Raw genomic sequence first — 24,974 nt, 5'->3', positions numbered from 1 at the left:
TGGGATTAGAAAATTTACTTTCAGGATATATGAAGATAAATGGCCAAGTTTTAAAAGTGGCCTCCAATTCATCAGGACCATATGGAGGCATTGGCCTGAAAAACCATCTAATTCCCCATGCAGGTAACGAGATGGTTAGGTTATAATAGACCGATAAATAAAATAGTGCAAACATTGTGCTTGGTAAAATTTTGTTATTGGTTTGAAATGAGAAATTTATGGCAATCTGGGATTAGATCAGAGGAGAGCACCAGTGTAAGGGCTCCTTAAGCTTTCTGTTAATATAATAAATGCTAGCTACTGCAAAGCATACTCTTGTAATCTTTGAAAATGTAAAATAAATAAAATCATTAGCTAAAACCGGCTTTGTTTAATAAATGGGATTTGCAAAGAGAGGCTTCTGAAATCCACTTGGGGAACACATCAAACATTTTTCTTCTGTCTGGGGGTTTCATACTCGTTTTGCCTTTGGGCTCAGAGAGAGCCGACTCATATACCTACGTTTAATTTAGTGCTTCGGATGACATCCAGTATTGGCAAGATCCTCTTCCCCATGGTCTCCATGTGTCTCGCAGCGTCTTCCCTGGTCAGCGGGCTGAACGGGGTTTTGTGCTCTAAAAATTGTAACAATAAACTTTTATGCTGTTTTCTATCCCTTCAATTCCAAAGTACTTTCTTTTCTTTTTACCAGACTATAAAAAATACCTTAATATTAATAGATATGAAATCTTTACTAGCGAATCTAGTCACATTCCTGCTCCCCGTGCACAGCAGTGGGAGAGTTAGAGGAGATGCTGTCCTTTGGAGAAGTGCCATCTATGCATTTTGGCTCCCCCGCCATGAATGAAAGAGCCAACAGACAGTTATATAATAAGTCCCCTTTCAGTGTGGAATGCGCTCTTATGGAGTTTTGGGAAAAGGTTGTCATAAATTCATCTGCTGCTTCTCCTTCCCAGACGTTACTCAAATGAGCAGATACCAATTAATGATTTCCAGTGTCCCTTCAGATTCATTTGTTTGCTTATAACTTTTGCTTATAACTTTTGAGACCCAAAGGCCAAGGAGTCAGAGGTCCGTGAAAAGGATGCAAGAACACTCAAGAGGACCTTGCTACTTACAGCCTGTGTAACTATGAGCAAGAGACTTCGCCTTGTCTGGGCCTCAGTTTCCTCTTACATAAAATGAGGTAATTGGATTAGGTGGCCTCTCAGCTTCCTAGTTGTAGCTCTAAATTCCAGGGGGAAGGGAAGGGTTAAAGATCAGATTTTTTTTTCTTAGGCAGCTGGGTGGTGCAGTGGATAGAGCATTGGGCCTGGCATGAGGAGGATAAGAGTTAAAATCCGGCCTTGGACATTATTAGCCGTGTGACCCTGGACAAGTCACTTAACCTCTGTGTGCCTCAGTTTCTTTATATGTAAAATAGGGATGATAATAGTACCTGCCTCCCAGATATTTGTGAAGTGCTTTGCAAAAATACCATGCCATATAATACTAGTGGTTACTATTATTTTTTGGCTCTATGATATTTTTTTTCCCCTTTCCTTCAATTTTTTTTAAACACATCAACTAGAATACTAACTGTCATTGTTCTGAGTAGAGACAGATGTCCCAGTCCCTTCCAATTCCAAATCTACAATCCTATGTATAATCAAGGCTGACATTTACATAGGGATTCAAGGTTTACAAAAATACATGACGACCATCTTCTTACTTCACTTACAACAACCCTGTAGGATCAGGACTATTTTTGATTCCCATTTTACAGATGATGAAAATGAGGTCCAGAGAGGTTGTAACATGGTTGTTTAGTCAGAGGGCATCTCAGGGCTAATTGACTTAATGTCTAGCTCTTGAGGACACCAAGCTATTTTACAAAATATATTTTTATGTTACTGTGAATTCCTAAAATATCCAGTCTTGAGGCATTGTGACGGGGTAGGAAAAGGAATGGAAGTCTAGGAACTTGTTGGGTATCAGGGAATGAAAATCTCATTGTTGGCATTCAACAGAGTAGACAATCAAGAGCAGGTGAGAGCAATATTGGAAGAAAATCCCAGTGTTTATTGATTTACCTGTAAATGTGGGCAGCTTCCTACTCGACATTTTTTCCAAAAATTTTCCATCTTCTTTGTTTCTGAATCCAAGCGTCAACAAATACTGTTGGGGAGGGAATGACGACCAGTCAACTGTCTGAGGCAGCACATGAAGTCCTTGAAGGTCTGTAAAAATATGATGTGTTAAAATGTTAAATGGGGGCCAGTTATCCCAAGCAATATTTTAATAGTATGCTGAAATTTAAAAGTAAATATTTTGATAATTTTCAACATTTAGAGTAATTCAGTACTATAATGTAATACTACAAAGCAGTGTAAAATATTCATAACTATATTTTGACGTAATTGGTTTTCTTTGTAATTCTATGTATTCTATTTTATACATTAAAAAAAATTATTTTTAGAAAGGGCCCATAGGTTTTATTAGACCTCTCAAGGGATCCATGACATAGAAAAGGTTAAGGACTCCAACTATAAACCTGGTAAATATTGCAAATTGTTAAGATTATGAATCAGACAACATTTTGCTTGTGACTGATTTCATTTTTGCCCATAGTTTAAGTCTGAAAGTCAGCATGGTACAGTGGATAGAAAGGCTGGCCTTTAAGTAAGTAAGGCCTAGGTTTCAGGTCTCTCTTTAACATTACCTTCTTGACCCAGATCAAGTCCTATAACACTTGTTATATATAATGTGATAATAGGTTAAGGGACTTGACCTGATGGAAAGCACATGAAAAATTGGGGGAATTAAAGCCAGGCTTTGTGCAGGGTAGCATCTGAGCAAGGCCTTAAAGGTAGCTCAAGATTCTACAAGCAAAGGTGAGGAAAAGGGAGGAGAGAGCATTCCAGGCCTACAGGATGGTCTGGGCAAAAGTGTAGAGATAGAAAAAGATGGCAGACTAGCTTTGAGCAACAGCTAATCATCTAGTTGACCTGAACTATAGGGTTCGTCAAGGGGAATAACATGGAATTTTCGGGAAGGTGAATGGAAGTCAGAATGTGATGAACTTTAAATCACTGTTCAGGGGAGCAGAGGCTTGAAGGGAACTTGAGAGTCTAAGTAACAGCTTATGCACTCCAGGGAGGGGGCTCTGATTATGCCAAGGCATGGAGGTGGGAAAGGAGATACTGAGTTTGTGGAACTGCTGGTTGGCTGAAATATAAGGAATTAAAGGGAATAATCTGAAATAAATTTGGCAAGGTGGCTGGAACCAGAAAACCCAGGCCTATAATGTCAAACTGAAGAGTCTGCTGATTATTCTTGAGTAAAGGCACTTTTGATACCTACCTAAGCTGTTGTGATATAATTTTGACCATCAAATATTTCTCCACTCATAATCTGACCACGTTACTCCTTTCCTGGAGCATTGTCAGGGAGGCTGCCTTTTGTCATTCAACTTCCCCCACCCCTATATTTGTGTCTTATGGTTGGCTAAGAGTTTCCTGCTTCTTTAATCAAACAATAAGCATTTGTTCAGTGCCTACTATGGGCCAGGCTCTGTGCCAGGCTCCGAGGATACAAGGATAAAGAAGGAACCTATCCTTCCTTAAAAAGAGCTTACACTCTAACGGGGGAGATAGCAAATACATTTAAATTATATACAGTGTAAATATGAAGTGAATAAATGCAAATATATCTAAGTGGTTAAACACAGGGTAGCTTGTAGAAAGATCTAGAAAGATCTTATGTAGGCTATAGTACCTGAGAGGCATCTCAGCAAAGTGGCTGTAAGGAAGGAGCATATTCTGAACATGACCAGTGAAGAGACAGATGTATGGGAGACAGAGAGAAGGCCCACTTGTCTGGGTTGTAGAGGGAGGGAGGGGAAGTACTTTTCAATAAAAATGGAAAGATAGATTGGGAACAGGTGGTCTAGGACTTTCAAATCTAAATAGAGAAGTTCATCTTTTCCCCTGGAAGCACCAGTAACCACTGGCATTGGCTTAGAAAGTCAGATGTGCACTAAGGAAAATATGGTGGCCCAGTGTTGTATATACCAGTGTGGGGAGAGTCTCTAGGCAGGAAGACTGAGTAGGGACTGTTGCAATGAATGAGGCACCGATGACAAAGACCTGAACTTAGGTAATAACTGTCTTTAGGGACACATGGTTTAGAATGAGAGAAATGTGAAGATAGGGATGGAGATGTTTGCCAACTGCTGGGATATGTGGGGTGAGGGAGGGTGAAGAATCCAAGATAACACCTAGATTATATCAAGCTGAGATGCTAGAAGGACAGTAGCCCCTTCAAAGTTAAGAAGAAGGGAAGACTTATGGGGAAAGATGAGCTCAGTTTGGACATGTTGAGTTTAAAAGAGCTCTGGGCCATCCAGAAGCAGCTGGTGGTGCAGTGGACAGGGTGCTGGGTCTGGAGCAGGAAAATCTGAGTTCAAATCTGGCTTCAGACACAGTAGCTGTATGACCCTGGGCAGGTCACATAATCCCTACCTGCCTCAGTTTCCTCAACTGTTAAAAGGGGATAACAATAGCACTTATCTCACAAGGCTGTTGGGAGAATCAAACAAGATAATATTTGTGAAAAAGTGCTTAGCTCACATTATGGCACATATTAGGTGCTGCACAAATGTTACTTATGATGAGGATGATGTATCTAATTGTTGCCTCATTTTAGGGTTACAAGCCATTGATTCTTTTGGGTCCCTTTCTCCCTTCTGTGGATATGGAAAACTATAGGCTACAGAATACAGTAATTGTAACCACAAAGTTGACATCCTCGAACCCCACTTCTCCAAACTGTTCAGCTGCAGGTTTCTAGTCCTTTTATTTCTAGGACTCCTGGGGACTGAAGGAAGCAAGAGGCCAGTCAGAGGTGTGTTCCACCCAGATGGCACAAATTAGTGTTTGGGGGAAAAGGAGGGATGACCAGACAGCTTCCTGCTGTGAACGACTGCAGACCTTTGAGGGGGGACTATCAATACACTTTTCAACCAAACAATAAGCACCCACCATTGGGAGGGCAAGCAAAGTAGGATCTTTATGCTGTTTGCAGAACTCCTGATGCTTCCACTCAAGTCTCTCTCTAATTGTATGTATGATTTCTTCATCCTCCACCTCTCAGTCTTTGTCACCCTTCATATCCAATCAGTGGCCAAATCTTTTTTTTTCTTTATCCAAGACTAGAGCTCTTCATGATTAAGTTAAAGTAGTAGCCATTTATATAAGTTTGCAAAGCACCTTACATATATCTCATTTGATCCTCATAATAATTTAAGGAAATAGATGCTATTTATTTTCCCATTTTAAAGATGAGACAGGTAGGTTAAGTGAGTTGCCCAGGGTCACACAGGTACTGAGTGGCTGAGGGAGGGCTTCAGTGTCTCTGATTCTAAGACCAGCACTCTGGACACCAATTCCCCTAGGTGCCTCACATTTTTGAAGGGCTGTATTGTGGAAGGTAGCCTAATTTTTTTCGATCCAGATGGCAAATCTGAGATCAATCAATCAATAAGGATTAATTAAGCCCCTACTATGTGCACAACAGATAGAGTGCCAGGCCTAGAGTCAGGAAGACTCATTTTCCCTAGTGCAAATCTGGCATCAGACGCTTAGTAGCTATGTGATCCCAGGAAAGTCACTTAACCTCATTTGCCTCAGTTTCTTCATCTGTAAAATGAGCTGAAAGAAATGGCAAACCACTCCAGTATCTTTGCCAAGATACTGGACAGATGGGGTTGGACAAAACTGAAATAACTTAACAATGACAAACAACAATGTATCAAGTGCTGGGGATACAAATACTGAAGTGAGATGAGTTTTGCCTGCAGGGAGCTTATATTCTATCAATGTATATAAGTTACAGACAGTAAATGTTCCTTCACACAAGGAAAAGCTTACTAACTGGGCTTTTTGGTGAGGCAGTAAGACCCATAAATGGAGTTTCACAGAGAGGCAGTCTGATGACATGTGAGGGATGGCATCACAGGTACTGGCCAGGTACAAGCTGAGAACCGGTGGCATGTTCTAGATTTGGAAAGCACCACAAGTGCTTTTAGTGTCTGTGACACAGAGCACTGTGCTGTTCACTGGCATGCTGACATTTCATGCCTCGGTTTATTTGTGTCTTGGTCTCTGCCCACAAAGAGCATCACATTGCGTCTATACTGTCAACAGCTCTGTGACACATCCAAGGAGACACACCAGAACTCCACCATCCCATCTGTTGGAACTGCCTCTGATGCCAGCATTCTCTTATTTAGGGTTCAATACTGGGACAAAGGGAGGAGCCTGACTCATTGAACAGTCTGCAAAAGTAATTTTGCTTTGCCCTAACATAGCGAGGATGTACAGCAAGGCTACAGCTTCTTTGGATACATGCTGCTCCCCTTTTCCCTCTGTGTAGAAATGACTCTGGTCATTAGTACAGACTATGGAAAAGGACATGATGACCTGCATGGTTTTCAGAAATCTTCTGAGTACAAGGGGCCTAGACTGGAACTTTTTATGCTCGTGGATGGCCAAGGAGCTGTGTCAGAAAATCTGGGGCCAATCAAGTCCAGTGGACAGTTTTGCCTCCCTTCAGGGAAAGCTAATGCATGATGTGGGAGAAGAAGAGGGACCTGGGCCTACCCCATGTTGTGGGTGGGGGAAAAGAGGCTAAGTCAGGGAAATATTGGTCCTATTTAACCATCTCAGCAGGCAGGAAAGAGATGTGGAAGTGGTCTTTCATGCATAACAGCCCACAAGGCTCTTATAGAAGAAAATTTCAGTGTGGGTGACTAAAAAGAAACTAATTACCAGTGGGTATAATTAATGCTGAAAGAAATTCAGGTTCCTTGCAGAATGCCTCACTTGCTGGATTAACAGATCAGCTCACAGCTACCTGACATGAAGAGGCAGTTGTAAAGTATGGCACCAGATGGAAGGCCTGAATTTTGAGCCATATGACTCCTGGTTCTGCCTCTTACTATCTGTATATAGATAGGCTGCTTCATTTTTCCAGGCCTTTGCTTCCTCATGTACCTAGATCATCTCTAAGATCTCACTTCTGCAAATTCTATGAACCTCCTGACCACATCCTCAGCCGAAAGGTACCCAGGAAGTTCTTCAAAAGAATGTTATTGATCCGTTATAAAATGAAAGGATCATGCTGTGAAAAGTGAGGTGAGGCCCAGAAGGCAAGCTGCCCTTGGTTCTATACCCAGGTGCGCTCCTAGGTTAAGTTCTGTGTACATTAAGGACAAATGATGAACAATGAAACAGTCTGTGGACACACATAAGACACAGGAGATAGGAAACTACTTACTAGAGATCAAATTTCTTATTTTGTTCCAAATTTTAATTTTCTTGGTCAGTCATTTCACTCCTGTCTGATTCTTCATGGGCCCATTTGGGGTTTTCTTGGCAAAGACACTGGAGCGGTTTGTCATTTCCTTTTCCAGCTCATTTTACGGGCAAAGGAATTAAGGCAAGTGAGGTTAAGTGACTTGCTCAGGGTCACACCGCTAGTGTCTGAGTTCAGATTTACACTCACAGAGATGAGTCTTTCCTATCCGTTGCACCACCTAATGTATATAATTTTGACCCGTAAATTCACACATTCCTCTTCACCAACACAAACCTTAATAAGGCAATTGGTTCCAGCAGTGACTTGAATTCTAAACCCCAGTCTCAAAGACTAAAACTTGCTATTTTATTTCTCTTCAAGCTGTGTCATTAGTTCATTCATGGGGTTCATTTCTGCCATTACCGGCTTTGAGTAGAGACTCTCTAGCATATCGTTCCTGCAAACTCTGGGATGGGAGGAGGTGACCACATCTTGACTCTGTTTTCTCAACATTTCTTATATCTAATCCTCAATTCTCTCTCCTCACTTGACCACAAGCTAGTTTGGGCCTTCCTTCCCTTTTACCTGGACCATGACAGTACCTTTATCATTGGTTTCTTCTTTCTCCAATGCATAGGTTTGAGCAGATAGCTTACCATTTTCTCATTTCAAATGTAAACTTACTAGACACTTAAAGTCCTTCAAAATGTGAGTCCAACGTATGTTTCTGGATTTACTGAACATTATTCCTCTTCCAAGGGGGCAGCACAGTAGATGGAGTACCTAGCCTGGAGTCAGGAAGATTCATCTTCTTGAGTTCAAATCTGACCTCAGACACTTCCTAGTTGTATGACCCTGGACAATTCACTTAACCCTATTTGTCTCCATTTCCTCATATGTAAAATGAGCTGAAGAAGGAAATGGCAAACCACTCTAGGACCTTTGCCAAGAAAACCCCAGATGGGGTCATGAAGAGACCTGGCAGAAAAACAACTAAACAACAAGTTACCATTCTCACATGCTGCAATCTGGGCAAATTGGTGTTCTCATGGCTCCTGATACTCAACACTCCCATCTCCTGTGTCTGTACTTCTGCGTCATCTACTATTGCCTCCCCCTCCCTCATTGCTCTGTAATTCCTCCATCACATTGTGAAATCCTTGAGGGCTCAAGGATTATTATTATTTTTTTTGCCTTTCTTTGTCTCTCTAATACTTGGCACACAACAGGTGCTTAATAAATAGTCTGGGACTGACTTTGTGTATGCTTGGTATATATTTTGTAAATACTCCTTTTTTTTTATCCACTGTTTCCTCTGACAGCATGGAAGGTCTTTGAGGGAATGTCTTCTTCCCATACATATCTTTATCTCCTCAGTCCTTAGCAGTGTCCTGATGAATAGTAGGAGCATAATAAATGCTTATTGGTGGATTGATTATTGACTGAGTCTGGATTAAAAATTAATGTGATAGGCTGAATCTCATATGATAGAATTTAATAAGGGTAGAGATAAAATATTGTACTCAGGTTGCAAAGTGAAACTTCTTTGGGAAACATGGTTGGAGAGCAATTTATTTTTTAAAAAATTATTTATTAACTTTCTTCAAAAAATTTTTTTTGAATGCCAAATTCTTCCCCTTTCCCACCTATTGAGAAGGCAAGCAATATAATGTTAGTTACACATGTGAAGTCATGAAAACATGTATTTCCATATTAACCATGTATAGAGGGGAGTTTATTTGGGAACAAAAGAAGAGCTTTAATGGATTGTAGTCCCGTATGGGTCAACGGTCTGTGACATGATGGCTTAGAGAATGACTAAGATTGAATCTTTGGCATCATTAGGTAGGAGTTCGGTGTCCTGGATAAAGGAGGTGATAACTGATAATCTTCCTGGGTTTTGCCCCAGTCAGACCATCACATCTGGATATCGCGTTTAATTCTGGGTTCCACATTTTACAAAGAGCATCGTTAACTAGAGGATATCCAAAAAACGGCACACAGGATGAAAGCCTTGAGGGCAAGGTCTTGGTGAGAAGGGATTGTTTCATTCTTGATTTTCCTATCTTCAGCATTGTGCCTGGTGTATGGAGGCCTTTGATTCATGGCTGTTGATGCACCATCTGTCAAAGATGGCTTAGACTTGCTCTTCTTGGCCCCAGGAAACAGAGTCAGAGCAGTGGGTAGAAGAGGCAAAGAGATAAATTTCAGCTTGATATCAGGAATGTTTTTCTCATAATTAGAAGCATCCCTGAGTAAGAGGGACTACCTTAGGATGCAGTTGCTTCTTTTTTGCTGGAGGTCTTCTAACAGGCTGGATTGTTCATTTTCTGGGAATTGTATAAATATCGATGTTTGTGTGTTTGTGTGTACATATCCATATCCACACACACAGATGCATATGTGTATGTGTATACACACATACATATATACATACATATATGTATATATATGTGTGTGTATATATGTATATGTACATGTTGATGAGAGGATCCTCTCCTTAGCGCTGACCATGGTTGCTGACACAAATGAACATCAGCCCCATAATTGGTTTGTGATAAAATGTACTCATGTAAGAGTAATAAGCGTTTCACATCCTTTTCGATCTTGCACTTCATCCAGTGGGGTCCGTTTGATTACGGACTCCTGCTGAATTAAAGGAGGTGAGAAGCAGTACATCCACACATCACTGCCTTTTCTCCCCCTCAATGTCATTCTTCTTACCATTTGCCCACAAAGTAAATTGCCTTTGTCTGAAGATTCTTACAGCAGGGGGTCCACTGCAAGAAATGACAAAATGTTTCCCAGCTGTTGAGTTTCTAATGTCATGTTAATTTGAGTGCTAATTGTTCTCAGTTTTGGGCTCATAAACTTCTACCTGAGTCCGAGACATACTTGTACCTCTGGTTTTAAAGTGAAATGGACCATGCTGCCCCTGGGTCAGAAATCAGAATTGATTCAGAAGAGAACTTTTACTTCGTTGCCACTCAAAAACAAAATGAGGAGTGGTGGGGGGAGGAAAGAAGGAGAATGAAATATAATCATGGAATTCCTTTACAATTGTCAGGATTTGAAATGTTTAAAAGATGAACCTACCTAGGTTAATTTTGAAAGGTCCATTTGCCTAGTTTTGAAAAAAAATAAAAAGAAAACATCCCATAGCTATTGGATTAAAACAATTTTATATTTTTTCCTGTTAGGGAAGATGATGCTTTTGCAATAATAATGAGTAAATAATATGCAGATTAAAAACTTGGCAGAAAAATATAATCATTCAAAATGTTTTCTACTCTGTATGAAAGGTTTCTGACTCAGTAATAAAAGGTTTCCTGTTTTCCAATACCAGGAATCATGGAAAGGCCAGGGCTGGCTTCCACCATCTTATCTTTTGTCCCTCCATTGTTTGGTCCTTGTCCTCAAGTCATCTGCATGTTGACCCTGCTGTCTGGTCTTTCCTTTTCTCCTTGCCTTCCATGGTATGATCTCATGGTTTTCCAATTTCACTGACAAGTCCTTGTCTGTATCCTTAGCTGGTTCCTAAATATAATCTTTCTCCAAGGCTCTGTCTCCCCCCCAACACCCTTGGTTATCCTCATCCATCCTTGTTGCTTCAATAACCACCTCTGGGCAGATGACTTAGGGTTCTGAACTTTAAGTCATCTTTAAAAGGAGCTTCAATTTGCTGTCTCATTTTGCTGCACTCACTACTCACTGACTGCTCAACACCTTGAAATCTGGCTTCTGATATCACCATTCTCTAAGTCTCAAACTTAGTCTTTCCAAAACTGAACTCAATTTTCCTCCAAATGCTTCCTTCTTCCTCACTTTCCTATAACTTTTGAGAATTTGAGTTTACTGACTAGATTTCTTGCTCAAACACCAAGGCTTAAGCCCAATTCACTCTGGAGCTGATAGATTGGACAAGGTCCCCTCCTGACTAGCACAGAATGAATGTAAATACTAAATAGAGACTGTTTCTCTTTTACCCAGCAACCCTGAGGGTCTTCCCCTTCCAGTTTGATTTTTTTTTTTTTTGGTTAAAGGAGCCATCCCTTTAGTAACTGTTGAAAGAAGCCTATTCATTGAATGGGTGTATCTCACTCAAAGTGAGACTCTAATAGAACCTTAGACTAAAATGGCCAGGGTCTCCCACTGCATTCTGGGCCATCTCTAGTCATCCTGATGAATATCTGACCACTGAACTCAGATGACTCTGGAGGAGAAAGTGAGGCTGGTGACCTTGCACAGCCCTCTCTCCTTCAAATCAAAATCAACAGCAAGTCATGTCATTTCCCTGATGTCATGGTCCTCTTCAAGAATGAAGGACAAATACAACAGTTGCTTTTGAGAATCCTACCATCTTCCCAGGCTCAAAAATTAGGTGTTAATCTCAGCTCTTCACTCTCTGTGAACATGTTGGATCCAACCTACATCCAATCTTTTGCCAGGTCCTATCTGTTCTGCCTTTACAATATCTTTTGTAAACACCCCCAGGGCAGCTAGATGGTGCAGTGGATACAGCACCAGTGTAAGAGTCAGGGGGGCCTGAGTTCAAATCTCACCTCAGACACTTGACATGCACTAACTGTGTGGCCTTGGGCAAGTCACTTAACCCAAATTGCCTCATCCTGGGTCATCTCCAGTCATTCTGATGAGTATCTGGTCACTGGATTTAGATGACTCTGGAGGAGAAGTGAGGCTGGTGACCTGCACAGCCCTCCCTCACTCAAAAACAAAGTCAAGTTCAAGTCACGTCATCATTTCTCTGATGGCACGGTCTTCTTCGGCAACGAAGGACGAACACACTTTAAACACTTTGTAAACACTCTCTTTTCTTTTCAAACACCATTGGCACCTTGGTGCATACCCTCATCACCTCACATAAGGACAATTGCAATATTCCTTTGGTCAGTTGATCTCCCTGTCTCAAGTTTCTCCTCATTCTGGTCCACCTTCCAGTCAGCTATTAAAGTGATCTCTGGGCGTATTTTTTTCCCCCACTGGCTGCCTCGTCTCCCTGATGCCTAGAATCCTCTGCCTCCTCATCTCTGCTTCCTGTCTTTCTTCAAGAACCAACTAAAATCTCACCTTCTCCAGGAAGTCTTTCTCAACTCTTTCTATTTCTATAGTGCCTTCCTTCTGTTAATTATTTCCATTTTTCCTGCATATAGCTTGCTTACTGTCTCTCTCAGTAGATTGTGAGTTTCTTAAGGTTGGGAACTGTCCTTTGCAGCTTCTTGTGTCCTCAAGATGTAGCACAGTGCCTGGCACATAGTAGACATTAAATTAATGCTTATTAGCTGACTGATATTAAATTATGAACTCCTTGAGTGCATGAAGTATTTTCGCCTTTCTCTGTATCCCTAGAACTAAACATATAGTAGGTGCTTAACAAATTCCTGTTGACTTGATTTGAAATGACTCTTTTAAAGACTGTCAGTGATCTCTTCAATTCTAGATCCAATGATCTTATCTCTGTGCTCATTCTTCTTGATCAATCTGCAACCTGTGCTATGCTGCTTTTCCTGACTTTGACTTTCCTTGGCTTTGGGGATCCTTTTGTCTCTTGATTCTACTTATCTACTCAGTGGATTCAATGATCAACTTTGTGCAGTTGATTTTTAAATCTCTATATCTCTTTTTAGGCTCTTTTTTGAACTTCAGCTCCAGATGAACTATGGATATTTCAACTCAATATGTCTAAAATGGAGCTTATGTTCTTCTCTTTTAAACTTGCCCTTCCTCTAAGTGCTGTATTTCTGATGAAGGCAATACCATCCTTCTCAACATTAGATTAACATTCTTTACACTTGACTTTTCCACCCCCCTTGCCTTCCAAATTTAGTTACCAAGTCATGTCAATTCTCTCTCCACAAGCTTTCTTAAATTTCACATTGTCACAAGCTGGTTCAGAACCTTATCATGTCTCACCTGAATTAATGTAGTAGCTTTGTGACTGATCTCACTCAAGATTAAATGCCTTGAAAATAGAATGGAACAGAAAGAAAACAATTCAGTAAGAAAAATTAAAACAATATCAAAAGACTAAAACTAAGAAAAATCTGTGAATTGTTATATTAAAAACGACTGACCTAGAAAACAGGCCAAGGAGAGATAATCTAAGAATTACTGGACTTTCTCTAATCATTTAAAAAATGCCTGGATACCAGATTTCAAGAAAGTATGAATGAAAAATGCCCAGACCCCTTAGAACCAGCAGGCAAAGTGAAAATAGAAAGACTCCATCTGTTGATTCAAGAAAGAGCCTCCAAAATGATAACTCCAAGGGATGTCAAAAGTAAAACACAGAACTTCTTGTCAATGAAAAAAATTCCATAAACAGCCAAACAGAAAGAGTTCAAGTACTAAGGCTCCACTATAAAGATCACACAAGACTTTGTGGCTATCCCCACAAAAGGGAGGTAAAAGATAAAGATTTATAAGTTCCAATGATAACCTCTCTGACAAAACTAAAGAAGAAAGGAATAGAGGATTTCCAAGCATTCCTGAAGAACAGGAAAGAACTGAGTAGATATTTTGAAATGGAAATATATAAAGATGTATTTATTTGTTTGGTTGGAAAGGAAAATCTAGAGATAAAATGTTTACATGTTAACAGGTAAATAAGAAATACATATTATTTTAGAATTCTAATATCTGTAAGTGTCAAAGAGAAGGTAAAAATAATAGAGGGCTTGTGGGTGGTTTTGTTCTGTTTTATAGACTTAGCGTTAGACAAATGGGAAGGACAGGGAACTCTATTGGGAAAAAAGCGTCAGGAAAGGGATGGAAATCACTAACACAGTAGAGATGCATATGATGAAATGACATCCCATGAATCCCACTTTCAAGTAAATCAGGTAAGGGAAGATTGAACACAAGTACTCCACAGTGCAACACCTCCCTATCACTATTTCCCCCCAGATTTCAGTATAGAAATATAGTTAGCAAATAAGCACTTATTGAGCTCCTATTATACTGTGCTAAGTGCTGGGGATGCAAAGAAAGGCAAAATATTGTCCCTGACTCCTAATCTATTGGGGGAGACAACACATAGACAAATATATACAAACAAGCTATATGTTGGATAAATAGAAAATAATCAGCAAATTGAAGGCTCAGTATTTGAAGCCTCTCTGGGATTGCCAAAGTTTGTATTCTACTTGAAGAGACTTTGAAAATCCAAGTTCAATTCTGTGGCACCATGGAGCATGAGCAGGGCAGGCATTCTTCACTTCTTTTTGTACTATGGACCCCTTTGTCAGTCAGTTGAAGACTGTGGGCTGTTTTTTCAGAATCATATTTTTAAATGCATAAAACACATAAAGGACACCAATCATATCAAAATACGGTTACCAAAATATAAAAAAAAATGTTTCTCAGATCCCAAGTTAAGAACCTCTTACTCTTTGAATGTAAGCTCCTTGAGGCCAGGTAGGATTTCATTTTTGTCTCTGTATCCCCAGCGTTTGGCAATGTCTGCCACAGAGTGGGTGCTTGATCATGCTCACTCACTGACTGATTCATAGCATCGCAAATTTGGAGCTGGAAGAGACTTCAAAGATGATCTAATCCAACTATCATTTTATGGATGAAGGAAACCGAGCCCCAGAGATTAGGTGACTTATATCCCCTGTCTCCAGATCCAGAATCCTTTTCTGTCTTTGACTCATACTGTCTCTTAATAATAATAACTTATTTGTAGTGTTCTTAAGTTTGCAGAGCTCTTTACAGATACTATCTTATTTGATGCTTACAATAATTCTGTGAAGCAGGCACTATCATTGTCCCCATTTTGCAGATGAGGAAACTGAGGCATGGTCGCAGAGCTATTATTTTCTGAGACAGGATTTGAACTCGGGTCTTCCTGACTCCAGGCCCAATGCTCTATCCACTGTGGCATTTAGGTGCTGGTTAGAACATGGAGCTCATGAGATTATAAGTTTGATGTCTCATATGGCTCAGCAAGCACTGCCCAAACTAAAATTCAGTTCAGTAGTCTCAGATTATGAATGACCACTTGTTAAGAGGCATTACTGATTATGGATTTAGAAAACTTCAGCAATTCTTAAGATCCCATAATTCTCTCATTCTCCATTAAATGGGATCTCTTTGGCAAACAGATGGTAGTGGTCTGTACTCTGTGTCAAGAAGACCTGAGTTCAAATTGCACCCCAGACGCTTACAAGTTGTGTGACCCTGGGTAAGTCACTTAATGCCCTTGACAGTCAGTTTCCTATCTGTAAAATGAGGAGGTTGGAGTTGATGCCTTCTGAGGTTCCGGCCAGTTCTAGATTCAGGATCTTATGAACCACGTTTTCTTAGTTCAAAGTGAAAGAAAGAAAGCAAATTAAAGCACAGGACTTAGTTGATCATGTGATCATAGTGTTTAATGATAACAACAGACAACATTTCTATAAGGTTTTAAGGTTGGCAAAGCACTTTACAAACACAAAAAAGCTCATTTTATTCTCATGATTACCCTGAGAGGCAGGTGCTATTGAAGGCCCAATTTCTATAAATGAGGAAACTGAGGCAAACAGGGATTAAATGACTTGCCCAGGGTTGCAGAGTTTGTAAGTGTCTGAGTCCACATTTGAACTTAGGTTTTCCACTTAGCTGGGAGCGATTGTTTAGATTATTTAGTCCAAATATATCATTTAAAGATGAGGAAACTAAAGCCCTGAGATGGCTTTGCCCACCATCATGTCCATAATAACAACTGAGACAGATTCCATGGTGTCTCCTTTGTGCTATGTGTATTTGCTACGAATCAAAAGACCTGAGTGCCATAAATGGAGAGCAGGAAGGTATCTTGATGATCTTCCAGGCCACCATCTCCCGTTTTACAATTTAGGAAAAAGGCTCAGAAAGATGATGTCCCTTGTCCAAGGTCGTACATCAAGGAAATGAAAGAACCTGTCTTCGGGACAAGGGTAGAGCTCTCAGCTTTTCAAACTGAGTGAAGTAATATGGATTCCTTGGATGAGGAGTTTAAAACACAGGGAGGGAGAGTGCATTCTACTCTTTCCTATTTCTCATGAGATTTGGAATGAACTAGTCATGATGAACTTATTCAAAAAAAGAAAAAGGAAATGTTTCCTACAGTTGTTTCTAAAATAGCTTTGTGCTTTAGCCACTGTTCAGTAGGTTTGGGAGTCTTTCTCTGTCTTCTTGAGGTGTTGCTATTTCCACATCCTTTGTCCATAACAGAATGGTCTGACGTTTTGCTTTAATGCTAAGCTTCTCTTCTAAAGGTCCCTAGTATTTGGGGTGGAGGTGAGATGGGACCATGTAAAATTTCTATTTTATTTTTCTGATCGGCTTCAGAGAACTTTGCTTATATCTCACTCATTTTAATGCTAATACTTTGTCCTTCTCCTATCCTTATCTGGGTTTTATCTGGTCCTCTTTTCAAATGCCAACCCCTCTTTTCTTGGAAGCTCTCCACAAGTTCATATAGGCAAGAAAGAGGCAGCAACTTTCCTTTGGTTCTTATCATTTCTGTTCCAATAAGTAAGAAATCTGTTTTCACTTTTAAAGAAACATGTTGCTTGACCTTGAATTCATAATTGAAGGTGTTCTTGGGGGGAAAAAAAGCTGTGTAAAGAGAATAGGGAGCAAAGCAAATATTCCCCTTGACTTCCATTATAATTTCAGAGATGTATTCCCATCAGAACAAAAATGAATTCTCACCTTCCCTACAAGGAGATCAACATTCATAGATAATAATAATTCATATTGACTTTCATGGTTTCTGAAGCATTTGAATCATAGCATGGAGCACTGGAAAGAGCCCTGGTTCTGGAGTCAGAGGTCTTGAGTTCAACTCTTGCTTCTGACCTTATTTTCTGCCTGACCTTAGGAATGTTACTCAACATCTCTGAGCTTAAGTGAAATGAAGGGGTTTGATGGGATGACCTTGAAGTCCTTTTCACCTCTAGAATCCTATAAAGGTAGGAGCCAGCCTACATGAATTTAGTTCTCTCTCTCAACATTTGCAAGAATACGGAATGGACAGATAACTCATGCAATTAATTCACATAGGTGATTTAATTAAATTTATCCAATAAACTTATTTAATAAACACATTAAATAAAAATTATTTATTTCTTATATTTATCTACACAATATATTTCTTCACATAATTATAGTTTAATTAACATAACTTATTTATTTCTTATTGAATTAAATTATTTAATTCAATTTGAAATTTTGTTTAAAATTCTTATGGACTCCATAAGCCTATGTTTTGGTGTAGCTGATTAACACATTGCATTGGCAGGAAGGGGTTAAGTCTCTGTTGGGCTTTTAAAGTCCAGCATCACATGGCCCCTTCCTACCTTTCCAGACTTAACACTTTTGACACTGACCTCCTTGTTATTTGAACAAGACACTCAAACTCCTAACTCTGGGTATTTTCCTTGGCTTTCCTTCATACCTGGTATTCCCTCCCTCCTCAGCTAAGGTTCCACCTTCCACAGGAACCCTTTCTTGAGTCCCCTTCATTCTAATCCCCTTCCTCTGTTGATTAGCTCCAATTTATTCCCTATTCTTGATTGTACATTATTTATTTGCCTGTTGTCTTCCCCTTTAGACTGAACTGCATGAGAGCAAGGGCTGTCTTTTGCCTTCCTCTGCCTTCCTTCCTTTCTCAGTGCTTATATGACAGTGCCTGGTATGCAGTAGGAGCTTAATATATGTTTATTGACCAATTGCTTTTAGGTCAAGATGCTTCTCAGTGATATTCGAATGCCAATTCCCACCTGATCGACTAATGTTGGTAACATGATTGTATAACTAATGTCTACACAGATAGAATTAGAGACTACACCATGACAGGATCGAATGTTTGTGAACTAGTGAAGAGGCAGTTTGATGTCATCAGCAATGCCTGTAAGTGCATTGAAACTAATACATTTAAAAGATGGATCAAATTTGTGTGTTTAGATGTTACATTTTTTCAAATAAGCTTGGATTTGTAACTACAATTATAAAAAGTTTTGGGCTAATCAACTGAGATATTTTTATAAAGGGCTTAGCGTTGTGCCTGGGGCATATCAGGTTTGTTTCCTTCCTGTTCTCTTCATCCACAAACAAAGGGGATGAAAAACTCACATTGCTCAGACCATGATGTGTAGCTGGATGAGCACCCCAAATAGTTCATCAGTAAGTTGACTTTGGATGGGTGTTACTGTTGGATAAGGGACCAGTCTCAGAACTGGGGAGGAGCAGCTGACTAGACTGGTCATTTCAGAAACTGGGCAGTGTTTTTAATGACTTCAAAGTCCTTATTAGCATGAAAGTTCATCCCTCGAACACCAGTATCCTCTTGCTATCATAAAAAAACTGTGATCTTAGGCAGGTGAAAACTACAAACTCTAGGCCCCCCAGAGTTTTGACAAGCCACATGATGGACATCAGTAGAGTGTAATGTCCTGCCAATCAATGAGTTGGGCATCAGCAGTGATAGGGAACATTGTTGAATAAATGTGGGTAGCCCCACAGAGAGAATAGGAAGGCCAAAGATGGACAGAGGGCTACCCTGATGTTTTGAAGAGAGTAAAAGGATAAGAGGAAGATCTAAGGCATGTAGGGTAGATCATCTATGGATAACTCATGAGAAAACATGGATGAAAACTGTATGGGATGAAATTATAACAAAGAAAGTGTGGAAAGAAAATACCCTCACCTGTGAAATCACGTCTACCCAAGTACTAATTATTGGGGGATGTTTTTCCCCTTTGGAAACCCATCCAAATAATATACATCACACAAATGGTTCAAATAGCACAAATATGGGCTGAATTATACTAATTCATTTTACAACCATTTTGCTCAAATACATTTATTCCGTGATGTGGAGGGATACCATCAGTGCTTCCTAGGTTGTTTATACTAGATCCCCTTTAGGAGACTGGTTACAAAGAGGAAAGAGTTTGAACTTGAAAACTCTTGTTTGGGCTATAAAGCATTCCTAATAGTTTTCCAGATGGCATTTAGAATGAAGAAATAGAGGTGAGAAGACTAATTTTGTAATTTAGATAACATAAAAATGTATTATCTTTACTGGTAAAAGATGACTGAAAGCTATCCATTTAACTGGGAAGCAACTTTTATAAGTCTATTTAAAAACAATGATATGTTCATTCTCTAGATGTATATATTTACCCTTGGGAATTAAATTGGACTGATGAGATAAAGTATTATTTCATCTACCTAAGTGCTGAAGTAATTGATATCTGAACCAGAAAACTTTTCTATTAAGCATCACTAAGGATTACTGAATGTTTACTTATTCCATAAATAAATCTTGATATATCCATCAAGAAAATTCAGCATTTACTCATTATATTACTTTATTACTATTAAAATACAGCCATGCCTATAGAAAAATATGCAGAATTGCATTCTTTTTGTTGGAATATATGAATAAAATCCCGGGCAAAAATTTTATAAGTGAAAAGAAAGATATTCTGGTGGTAGGAAATTGTTATTTATTTGATGTACACAGACTACCCAGCATGAATCAAGCAGAGCTTTTCTTTTAACAAGAAAAATGAGTAGCTGCTCTACTTTACAATGAGTACTCTCCCTCCCCACACAATGAATAGTTTGGTCCTGTGATAACACAGTGAGCTCTTATGTGAATTCAGATGTCTGTGGGTCTAATCATGTCCTCTGCTCCCCACCCTCCCTGAAAAAAAATATAGTGTACAAATAATAGATTTTGTAAATACTATTAGACTGTAGAACATTAGAGATGGACCAAAGAATATTAGATCCAAATTTAGAACGGGGCATAGCAGTCATCCAGCTTAATTCCCCCATTCTACAGATAAGGAAATTAAGACCTGGAAATGTTAAGTAATTTAACTTGACCTGAATGGTAAACATCACCCAATACTGGCATTTTAAAGGGGTTCCATGGTAATAAAATAATAGGAAAAATAATGTATTGTAGCTTATGGGTTGTTAAGAGTTCCACACATTGGTTACCTAATTTGACAAATATTATTTGCAAGGCAAAGTATTTGAGGGGAAGATAATTCTCAGTCTTAATGTAGACTTAAGTTTAGCTGGTATATTCAGTAAAACATGTTTTTAGATGGTTGACAATGGATGTTACTGGTGAATATTCATTTGGAAAAGGTTAGTACAGAAGCGAGTTGTTTCAGTGGGGCCTCTTCAAGTGTACCTCTGCACGGTTCCTTGCCATCACCATCAGCTGCCTCCTTTGCCAGAAGAAAGCTGGGCATGTTTCCCAGTCATGTGAGTGGTGAACTCAGTACTATCTGGGTTTGAAGAAGGTGACTTGGGTGTGGGCATGGTTTTTCGAGATGCTGACATGTCTGCCAGCCCCCATCTGTTCCCCTCTGGAGGTATTATAGGAGGTATTAGTGAGACTCCAAGTTTTAATGATGGCAACTACATCTACAGCAAAAATGTCAGTATGGGATGGGGCTGTCTGCTCAAGAGCCCCAGGGATGGAGAGTCTATGACCTTCAGCTGAAGCCTTTTGGAAGATATCATTGCCTTTATCCATTGTTCCTTGCTATAATTAAAGCCCATTTCTTTTGGTTCTTGTTGTTACTGAGGGGGCTGGTACTTTTCCAAAACAAAAACCTTCCTTCAGTGTCTGTGTGTGTGTGTGTGTGTGTGTGTCTGTGTGTGTGTGTGCGTGTCTGTGTGTGTGTGTGCACACAATGTGATCTCATATGCAGATATATCCATCTTTAGGCATCCATGTGTGAGCGCAACTTGGGGAAGAAGGTGATTGTTTCTGTGTATTTCTGGGGACTAATTATGAGAGGTTAGGTGTTTTTTTTTATTTTTCATTTTTAACACAGTTCATATCACATGAAACAATTCCAACTTTTGGTCAGGTGATATTTCTTTTTCAAAGCATTTACAATATAGACCACAAAAGAATTTTTTTAAAACATTAACCAGCTGAGACACAAATAATATTTATGTATGCTAACTTCACAATCCCTTGACCTAATTGTCTCCACAGTATTACTAAGAATTAAAAGACTCTAACTTGTTGTTGGTCTAAAGTCCTCAGACTAATAGTTTAATTTTAGACTTAACCTCAGATGTTCCCCTACTAACAATCTATAATTTAATAGATCTGGTATTAAGCTTACAAACCTCTTGACGATAGGAAATTGCCACCAAGAGTAGGGATATTGCAGGGAACCAATATTTCCCCAGCTTCATGTCAATTCCAGGTAGGAGTAGACTGTCAACTTGCATTCAGTCAGGCTTAAAGTCTGCCAGGTGTCAGTGGGGAAATTGAGTCAGGGGAATCCTACCTCAGCCCAGGCTGAACAGCCACTCTCTCACCCTTCCCATGAGATTACCTTTTTCAGTTCATACCAACATCTCACAGGCTTACTCGCATCACAGGTTGGAGGCTCAGACCAATTTTGTTGCTATCTGTACTTGAAGTTAGACTGAGAAGAACAGTCACTTAATAGTCCCATAGCAAGTTCCAATAACCAGGTTTCAAATATGACTTTAATTTCACTTTGGCTAAGAAGCATCTTTTGAGACAAGTCTTAAGTGGCTTACATGCCTTTCTATACATGTTCTAGATCCTGATTAAATAGAAAACATAAAATCAAATTTACCATTAAAACCTTAACTTTTTCATCAATGCCAAATTTTGTCAAAGGTTACCTTCCTCTAGGAAATTTAGATTAAAATTCTTTTCTGCAAACTAAAGATGTCTTTGATTTATTCTCAGTAATTAATTCAGTCAGTTGTTTTAATACTAATTGCTTTTACATCACTTTGTAACATGTCCAATTTTTTGTCCCCATCTCTCCCCTCCCCCCACTTCCTAATATCTTGCATTCTGATTACCCCTTCTCTCAATATACCCTCCTTTCTGTCACACCCCACCTTTCCCTTATCCCCATCTTCTCTCTTTTCTTGTAGGGCAAGATAAATTTCTATACCCCATTCCCTGTGTTTCTTATTTCCCAGTTATATGCAATAAAAATTCTCAACATTTGTTTCTAATACTTTAAATTCCAACTTCTCTCCCTTCCTCCCTCCCTGCCCATCTCCACTGAGAAGGCAAGCAATTCAATATAGACTAAATATGTGTCATTTTGCAAAAGACTTCCATAATAATCATGTTGTGTAATACTAACTATATTGCCCTATATCCTACTCTATCCCCCCTTATTTAAAAAAAAATTTTATTTTATTCCCTCATTTGACCTTGTCCCTACCCAAACGTGTTTATTTCTAATTACTCCCTTCTCCTATATGCCCTCCCTTCTATCATTCATGTCACCCCTACTCCTACTTTCCTGTAGTGTAAGATAGATTTTCATACCAAATTTAGTGAGCATATTATTCCCTCTTTCAGCCATATGTAGAGAGAGTAGCTTTACTTTTCCCCTCTCCCCTTCTCCCTTTTCTCCTCCATTGAACAAAATTTTTCTTATTTCTTTTATGAGTTATAGCCTGCCCCATTCCCTTTCTCCCTTTCTCCTCCCAGTATTTTCCTCCCTCACCCCTTAATTTTTATTTTATTTTTTTGTGTAGATATCATCTCTTCTGATTCAACACAACCTGTACTCTTTGTGTATATATATGTATGTGTGTGTGTGTGTGTGTGTGTGTGTATACAATCCCTTCACCTACCCAAATACTGAGAAAAGATTCAAGAGTTATAAATATTTTCTCTCCATGTAGGAATGTAAACAGTTCAACTTTAGAAAGTCTTTTATGATTTTTCTTTCCTGTTTACCTTTTCTATTTCTCTTGATCTTGTATTGGAAAGTCAAATTTTCTATACAGTTCTGGTCTTTCCATCAATATGAATGCTTTAAAGTCCTCTTTATCATTGAATGACCATTTATTCCCTTTAAGTATTATACTCAGTTTTCTGGGTAGTGATTCTTGGTTTTAATCCCAGTTCCTTTGACTTCTGGAATATCCTATTGCAAGCCCTTTGATCCCTTAATGTTGAAGCTGCCAGATCCTGTGTTATCCTTATTGTATTTCCATGACACTTGAATTATTTCTTTCTAGCTCCTTGCAGTATTTTCTCCTTCATCTGGAACTCTGACATTTGGTCACAATATTCCTAGGAGTTTCTCTCTTTGGGTCTCCTTCAGGAGGTGATCAGTGGATTCTTTTCCCATTTTAGGGATTAGGACATTTTAGCCAAGAGATTTGTCCAGAATCGCATAGCTAGTAAGTGTTTAAGCCAGATTTGGACTCCAGTCCTCCTGACTCCAGGCTTAGAATTCTATGTACTGCTCCACCAGATGCCCTAAGAAGGGATCACCAGACTGACTAAGGGATCACTGGCAAAAGAAAAAAGATTAAGAACCCATGGCATAGTCCATCTTCCTCAGGTTGCAGGTGGCAGAAATAAGATACAGAAAAATGAATCAATCATAGGGGACCAAAAAAAGAATTTTACAAATATTATCTCATTTGATCCTCCCAACCACCCTGCTGCTATTATTACCCCTATTTTACAAGTGAGGAAACTCAGGCAAACAGATGTTGAGTGATTTGCTCAGGGTCACACAGCAAGCGTCTGAGGCAGGATTTGAACTCAGGTCTTCCTCACTCTAAGCCTAGCATACTATCTAACTAGCTGCTTTATTAAGCACCTACTATGCTCCAGTGTGCTTGGTTCTGGTGATGCAAAGACAAAAATGAATTCATTCTACCCTTAAGGCACTTCCATTCTATCAGATGGTGACTTGCCTGAGAATACACAGATAATTAGTATCAGAGGTGGGCCTAGAACCTGGCTCTTTGGACTTCCAAGTCGTTTTGTCATATCACCACCCTGTCTCTCAATCTTGTGAGGTTTGGAAGTAAAATAAAATGCCCAACCTTAAACTATCCATAGTCTAGCATGACTTGTACAACTGGGAAATCTGAGCCCATCATCTGGGCTATTATTTATGCTTAACTAGGGCTCGAGTTAACCAGATTAGAGACATTTGTGACATGGGCAAAGGATCTGCTCTCCTTTGTTCTCCCCAGACAGAGACTCTTTCTGCTGCTTCTGTGAGATTTATGATTATCATTTGTTGGACTTACGTGCCAAACCCTAAGCACCTTGTTCAGAGAACACTCAATACTTCAAGAGTTTGCTCTGAAAGGGGTCTTGAAAAACTGACCCTGACCTTTCTTCTTTCTGATATGAGCTATGTCTTTGTCCAGGTGAGGGTCCTGATAAAGGACAATGATTGGAACATGCCAGGAGATGATGCTTATAGAGCTGTGACCTTGGGGCATCAGCTGCTCGATAACACTCACTCTGTTGCTTCAAGGATGACAGGATTTCATCAAGATGATATAGTGGATAGAGGTCTGAGAGGGGATGCACCTTGACCAAAGTCACAGAGGTGTGACAGCAAGTCATTGAGTTGTGATTCAAATCCAGGTCCAGTGATTCCAATGTGAGCATACCTTCCAGAGTTTTGTGAGTCTTCCTTCATAGGCATGACAGGAAAGAACTTGGCACCACCCTCTCAGTTATCTTGGGGTCTCTTGGGACCCTATTTGAAGGCCAACCATCCAACACAATCCTCTTGAGAATATTGGCAAGTGTGGAGAGAAGGCAAAAATGGAAACCAAGAGAATAATAG

General features: G+C 39.5%; 1 protein-coding gene across 4 annotated transcripts in view; it reads right to left on the bottom strand.

The window, feature by feature from the left end:
* SPATA16 (spermatogenesis associated 16) overlaps positions 1 to 24,974 on the bottom strand; it is a 319,130-nt gene that overhangs the window by 54,989 nt on the left and 239,167 nt on the right. For all 4 annotated transcript variants that reach the window (XR_011969102.1, XM_072618454.1, XM_072618456.1 and 1 more), the window contains exons 7-8: positions 2,073 to 2,219; positions 502 to 614 (exon numbers count right to left, since the gene is read on the bottom strand). Coding sequence is in view for 3 of the 4 variants with exons in the window: in XM_072618454.1 (XP_072474555.1) it covers positions 502 to 614; positions 2,073 to 2,219 (260 nt within the window). In the remaining variant the exon portion in view is untranslated. The remainder of the gene's footprint in view (positions 1 to 501; positions 615 to 2,072; positions 2,220 to 24,974) is intronic.

The sequence above is a fragment of the Notamacropus eugenii genome, chromosome 6 (genome assembly GCF_028372415.1).
Source record: "Notamacropus eugenii isolate mMacEug1 chromosome 6, mMacEug1.pri_v2, whole genome shotgun sequence".
Lineage (NCBI taxonomy): Eukaryota > Metazoa > Chordata > Mammalia > Diprotodontia > Macropodidae > Notamacropus > Notamacropus eugenii.
Note: the sequence above shows the minus strand (reverse complement) of the source record. Positions and strands in the feature narration are given on the sequence as shown.